This window comes from Triticum aestivum, chromosome 2B, assembly GCF_018294505.1.
Source record: "Triticum aestivum cultivar Chinese Spring chromosome 2B, IWGSC CS RefSeq v2.1, whole genome shotgun sequence".
In the NCBI taxonomy this organism is placed as follows: Eukaryota; Viridiplantae; Streptophyta; class Magnoliopsida; order Poales; family Poaceae; genus Triticum; species Triticum aestivum.
Genome location: NC_057798.1, coordinates 18,418,108 through 18,425,146, shown reverse-complemented (window position 1 = coordinate 18,425,146; position 7,039 = coordinate 18,418,108). Strand labels below are relative to the sequence as shown.

At 46.0% G+C, this 7,039-nt stretch overlaps 1 protein-coding gene across 1 annotated transcript; it reads left to right on the top strand.

Moving 5' to 3' along the window:
* The first annotated feature begins 5,511 nt into the window (after positions 1–5,511).
* LOC123040019 (23 kDa jasmonate-induced protein) lies at positions 5,512–6,752 on the top strand. The gene is made up of 2 exons (XM_044462977.1): positions 5,512–5,985; positions 6,345–6,752. Exons 1-2 carry the CDS (start codon positions 5,536–5,538, stop codon positions 6,516–6,518), a joined length of 624 nt encoding a protein of 207 aa, XP_044318912.1. The 5' UTR covers positions 5,512–5,535; the 3' UTR covers positions 6,519–6,752.
* Positions 6,753–7,039: the final 287 nt, after the last annotated feature.

The following is a 7,039-nucleotide window of genomic DNA, read 5'->3' as shown; positions in this document are numbered from 1 at the left end:
CGATGTCATGACACCGTGCCAGATCCTCAGCAATTCCTTCACAAACCGGACACGTTCCCTCTCGATAGCTCTCATACACACGAAAAGTCAAACAAACAATTAACTGAATGGTCGTCATTAAGCTGGGCGGGACTAAATTCAGCTCCCACTAATATATAGATCGGTGCAAAAGAAGAAAATAATAATTCCAGTAAATATTGCTTTGCTGAGAGCCATTCCGCACACGCTCGGTAAAGCTGGGTGATCGTCAGAGGGACGTCAACCACTGCCGGTCTTGCCATGTGGCAACCGTTTGCCGAGTCCCGCGGACTAGCTCTCGGTATATGTGGGGGTTTGCCAATGTCTGCCTTTTGCCGAGTGTGCTTTACCGCTTCGTATCGGCAGGGCCGGGCCCATAGTTGTACATACTGTTCGGCCTTCAAAGGTCCCATAAATTTGGGGGGGGCAAACTTTTTATATGCCTATGCATATATTCATGGGCAGGCGTTGGGCCACACATGGCACTGGGCCGCTGCCTGATGGCCTCGAGCATCCCAGGCGCTACTCGATGCCTCGATGCCTTGATTGATCGAAATCACTAGTTGAGGAGTACTCGTTGCAAAGATCAATCCAACTCCTCGGGTTGCGACAAGTGGCACACATGCAGCGCGCCACTTATCGCAACCTGGGAGTTTAAACTTTTTTCGTACTTCCGTTTATTCAAAATGTTTTATCTCTCAAACCATGCGTCCAAATCTCGAACCGCTTTCACCGTTGGATTCCTCACGTCGAGATATTCAAAACTAGATCCTATGTTGATAGGTTTTGACAAACTTTTTTTTCACAAAAAAACCAGACGAAAAAACCGAACCTGGAGCACGGGTTTTTCCCTTTCCAAAAGAGGCACGCCTGTGCCTCTCACGAAATCACAACCGTATCTCTCGTGGAAGCAAAATCGTGACTCTCACGGAAGGAAAAAAAGAAGAGAAAATATGTTTTTTTTATTTCTGAGGAGGCACAAACGTGACTCTCATGAAAGCACAACCATGCCTCTCGCGGAAGCAAAACCGTGACTCTCACGAAAGAAAAAAAACAGAAAACACGTTTTCTTTTTTCGTTTCCGAGAGGCACGGCCGTGACTCTCGCGAAAGCACAACCGTGTCTCTCGCGGAAGCAAAACCGTGATTCTTGCGAAAGAAAATAAAATACAAAACATGTTTTTTTTTGTTTCCGAGAGGCACGGCCGTAACTCTTGCTAAAGCACAACCGTGCCTGTCACGAAAGCAAACCGTGACTCTCGCGAAAGGAAAAAAAAACAGAAAACGCATTTTTTTTCCTTTTCCGAGAGGCATGGTCGTGACTCTCGCGAGAGCACACCCGTGCCTCTCGCGGAAGCAAGACCGTGACTCTCGCGAAAGGAAAAAAAATAGAAACGCGTTTTTTTTTATTCCGGGAGGCACGGCCGTGACTCTCGCGAAAGCAAAACTGTGTTTCTCGCGGAAGCGAGACCGTGACTCTCGCGAAAGCAAAACCGTGTTTCTTGCGGAAGCAAGACCGTGACTCTCACGAAAGAAAAAAACGCATTTTTTGGCGCAAATAATTTTTTTATCGAAAAGCTAAGACCGGTGGAAAACCAAAACGTCAAAAAGCCGGAAAAAAAACGTTATAAAATCCGAAAACGCGTGCGAAAAAATTAAAAAAAAATCCGGACGGAGCACCCAGAGCGCGACATGTGGAATGGCTGAGAGCGCGCCAAGTAGAGCTGATCGTTGCGAGGTTTCCGAAGGAGCGCTTGTTAACTAGTTGCCCCGTTGAATGATGCTCGATGCCTGCCGCCAGCCTTGATTGATGATCGATGCGTGCCGCCAGCTCCAGGTTCAGCTGATGTGCTCGATCTTCCCTAGAAAAAGTTGTTCTGCTTGATCGGAAACTAAACGGCGTTTCAATTCTGCTCGATCGATCGCCTCCACATTCCACAGGCGGGCGACACGGCGCATCCTCCTGGCTCGTGCTATCGAGACTTCCAGATCCGGCAACGCTGCGACGGACGACGTGGCGACAGGTAAGGCACAGGCAGGACGAGGGTAAATTATTTACAACGGTTTTGGCATTACAAATACAATAAAATCCTCATTGGTTCACAACTTTGAATCCATCGATTTCCTCTCGCGATCTCGGGTTCTCAAATAGGAATTCCGCTGGCTTGTACACCTAACTCTTCTCCTATTCTCCTAATTCCTATTTTCTTATTTATATATCAAACTTTTATTTAAGAAATTATATCACATACAATATAATTACTCGATACTTCTTTTTTGTAGTGAGATATGGCTCCATTCTTTAGTTTCACACATGACCCTGGATTTTTCCGGCCCGGCCCTGCGTATCAGCATACGTGGGAGTTTGCCGTGCTGTCACTTTTGCCGAGAGTTGCGGTCGGCATATACATATTTGCTGAGTGCGCGTGGTTTGGCTCTTGGAGAAGAGCCACACGTCCGGCGTATACAAAAATTCCAGTAGTGAATACTCATTACATTGCTGTCCTTCACGAAGCAATAATTGCACTACAAGAGCTGTTAGAAACGAGAACCAGTCTAACGGTCTAATCTTAGGCCATCTTCTTGTCCACTGAATCTAACCAGCAATCCAGACAACAACAGCAGTACAGCAGTTGCCAAAGAAAGGCAAGTTGGCCTTGTGTATGGACATGGTTGCAAAATAAATTGATTTACTCCTTACTAGTTGCCTAGTTGCTTCCCCCTTGACGTGACTGCCGCGTAAGTAAACTTTCTAACTGTTGATCACATGCACTCCATCCTTTGCCGAAGACCGAGCAAAGCGCGGATGGAGCTGCGCTAATTACATCAACCACAGGTATTGACGGGTTCTTCATTAGCGATTATTGCACGACAGGAGCTGTTAGGAACTAGTGCAAGTCTGACACTATGCCTATCTTCATGTCCATTGAATCTGACCACCAACCATGAAAATAACTGTCAGACAAATGCAAGTTGGCCGTACCGCCGTTGATTTGGCACCTGTGTTAGTAAGCTTTCTATTTGTTAGTAATCGTGTCCATTCCTTCCATCCCTAGCTGAAGACTGATCAAGGCGCCGATTGAGCTGCTAATTCTAGCAACCACAGGTGTTGATGAGCTTTTGTAGCGATAGCAATGGGCGTAGTGGTGCTTCTTTCGGATACAAATTAAATGGTATACTTTTTTGTGTCATATAACTCATATTTCATAGGTTAAATTGATGATCTGCAAAAAACACGTAGTTGAGAAAAAAAGCAGATATGTAATTAACCCATGTTGTCATTTAAATAAGGCAATAGGTTATACTTAAGTGACAGACCTGGCACCTGGCAGCCGTGCGGACATATTAGGTGGTCGTCGAAGTGAACGGAACTCCCGGCCCATGATGGGTCAGGGTGCACCAGCGGCTCCTCGTTCGCTTCAAGGACGGTGGCATCCACCTCTTTTCATGCGGAGAACACTTGGGCAATGGCCTCAGCGTTATGGTAGATGCTGCATGTCGGTTCACCCTGCTGTGAAATGACAGAGACTAGTTCCGCTCCACGGCATTGCCAGCCTCCTGGCGGTCATGGTGATGGTCTTTGGTGCGCTTATATCCCACCCATCTGCTAGTGCTACTCTGGCTTATTGCGGAGAATTGGCAAGCGTGACAGTTGGAAGATCTGTTACCAAGATGATGTTTGAAACACACTTAATGTCAGAGGTGAAAACACTTGTTCTGGTCTTTACTAGCTGGCTCAGCAGCAGTGAACTTGCGTCATTATATTGTTGAATTCGTTGTCCCTGATACGACAGTGCCGTTAGGGCATTTTATCTTCTTAAAGGCGTTGCTACAAAAGAAGTTGACATAGTCCTAGGTGTTGAATTCATATTTTGTAATGACTCTACTATAGTTGTTTGTCTATGTTTTTCACTTGTGGATTACTTTGGCATTGTTGCATTGCATCAATTTTAATAACATGATTGTGCGCATCAATTGGTCCAGTGGGCCCAACCACCTTTTCTAAATTAAAAAATAGGTTGTACCTAAGCGCCAATTGGGTGTTTACAAGGTGTGGGTTTGGTACAAATATAGCTTGCATGTTAACTGCTAAATATAACTTTTTGGAATTGCATTACTCATAGATGCTGGGTGTTCGGATCTCGGGATCCGTCATCTGGCACCAGTTGCGAGTCGGGAAGACGTAGTTGCCGGTGAAAACCGAGCCGACGGTGGGCGATAGCGGCGTTCCACGTCGTTACCTTGATGAAGGCATCGTCATGTGACTACCGTCGACCCACTCGTATTGCTCCGGGGGAAACCCTAAGATATGGTGTTCCAGACCGAACGATGGCGGCACTGCGGTGTCGTTTCTCTCTTGGGAGCATCGTTTTGTGGAGCAGCGCTGGAAGTCAGAGGCGGGAGGTGGAGCGGCTTCGTCTTGCACGGAGCTTCGGTGGAAATGTCAAGTGATGCCTGACCGACAGGTGCTACGCATGGTCATGCCTGGTCGGCAGGTGCTACGCACGACAGATCCTCCAAGGGCTTCAAGCTGTGTCGGCTGGTGGTACTTGGCAGCATAGCGCTGAGGTGTATCAGTGACGACCGCGACGTGTTCAGTTGTTTGCGCGCAGGGAGGAGGTGCCGTTGGGCGCCGTGGTAGCGTCGACGATAGCTGGACCGAGCAAGGTTGATGCATCAGTGCAGTTCTGAAGATGGAGCGGTGACAGTTGGCGGCGGCGGCCTCTGAGAGCACGCCGGACCAGTGTGTGCCCCAGACCCGGCAAGTGGCTAGGTTGGGGTCTCAGGTCTTAGATGTTAGGCTGTGCTGCGATGTCTGTTTGGTATTAGGCTCAGGCTATCTGCGCCCCTTCATCAACTGGATAGGTGTAGCGACAGTTTGTTGCTTAGACGGCGGCTTTAGTCTTACTGTTGTATGACTTTGTAAGCTATATGCATCGCCCAGATGCAGGGGGGCATCCTCCTTTTATAAAATAAAAATTACTCATAGATTCTAAAACAAAAGACCAAGAAGAGTAGTATAGCTCTCATGAGTATTGGCTAATTTCATTCCTAATGCGCAACATTTTGGTTTGACAGAGATTTTTGGGTCCTTTAGATTGTTGAATACAAGTAGGCCAAACAAGTTATGAACGTAGTGCTTACTATCAAGGGCCCTTTGTTTTTTTATGTATGCAATACGTATGCTTATTGTGGTAGTTGTCAAAACTACAAATAAGTTTTTGTGAAGTTGTACTTTTCAAACTTCCATTACCCATAATCACAAAGTCAGCACACACTAGAGAGCTAGAGGGGGGAGCATGATTTAATATTTCTTTGTCCAGTTGACCTGTGGAAGTTTTGTTTTGACCGAGCCTTGTGTAGCTATCAAAGATATGAGCACGATTAATGACCTTGAACAAGTCGTACCAACAAACTAGTTGGCTTTCATATAAGTGTCTCCAAATGCACGCAGCAAAGCGAAACTCACATAGTAACAGAAGTAGAAGAACAACAATAGAGTGAAAAAGCGAGCGAGATGGCAAACTGCTTCGGGGAAGTTGTCGACGACGGCAAGCTGAACAAAATGGAGAGGTACATGGGTAAGCCAAAGTCACGCCAAGACAGAGCAAGAGAGGCCTGGAATCAGATCAGCAAGGACGACAAGGACGCCAACGCTACCAGGTATGTCGAAGGTCTCAAGTCCATGTATGGCAATGGACAGTCCACATTGTGCCTTGTGTATAATGCGACGGGCGACACCCTCCGCAAAGTCGACAACCACGACTGGTATGGTTATATTGGCAGTGCTCCCTACCCCGCCGAGATCGGCAACGGCCAGTGGGCTGCCTTCCATCACGTCCACCGGGCTGGCGAGCCGTCGGGTTCCGTAGGCGCTGTTGTGTACCGTGGGAAGAATGGCGAAGGGGTGGACAAGGACTATCTTGTTGCATGGAGTACTCCATGGGGCATGTGGTACCGTAACAAGGTAATCCTAAGAGTAGTTAATCATTCCAACTTAATTACTCCGTTCGATTTGATGTACTATAACACATATAGTATATTTTGATTGTCAAAGTTTTCCCTAAGTTTCTCCTAAGAACATATACAAGCTCAAGAACATATTGTCAACATACGAAACCAATGGATTTTCTGTCATAAAGCTCATGTATTAATGGATAATTATTCCTCAAAGTTCAAACACGTATGAGCAATTGAAATATGTCCCAATATTTCTGGTACAACCCGGACCAAAAGGGAGTTATATTAAGCTAACAAGCCTATGGTAATACTACTTCCATGGTTACTCATGGGATAATAACATTTTATTAATCAATGCATATGCAGGCTTATTGCGAGATAGGTGCCGTCAATTGCTACCAAAATCTTTGGGCTGGTATGTACAATAGAGTGGCCAATTCTGATTATTCTTCGAGTGCTAGATCCGATGGGTGCGAGATTGATGCAAGAATTGAAACAGGCGATAGCCCAAAATTTACTGCAAAAATCACCGTCCGCTGATCAGTCATATCCAGCAATTGTGTGCCATGCGCCGCCTCTATGGTTGGCACTTTGATTTAGTTGGAGGATGGCGTTTGTTTGTATCGTCAGTTCATGTAGTTCCGAATAAACGGCACTGAACCTATTTGCACACTTTCATCTATTCAGTATCATAATTTCAGTTTGATTTATTACGGACTAGCTAATTGTCCGTATGTTGTAATGGGGCACAAATATATACGCAATCATCACTATTTACTGTCATTTTCTTGTTATGTGATTACGTATCAAAAATAGACTTCATTTCCCAACTGAAGTACACCAATAAGACTTGGGGCTGTTGATGCGGATTTCAAGAAAGACCAGTGGAATGGGTTGTTCTATATCTTATATAGCGGGCGAAAGCGTCTTTCGAGAAAACCCATTTGAGTGAGGGAAATCAAAACGGGCAGTAGAGGAGGGGATTGTTGGAACCACAGCCCTCTCTCACTCTGGGCTAGAGATAGAAGAAGACACAAGACACAAGAAATTTCGGGCCGCCG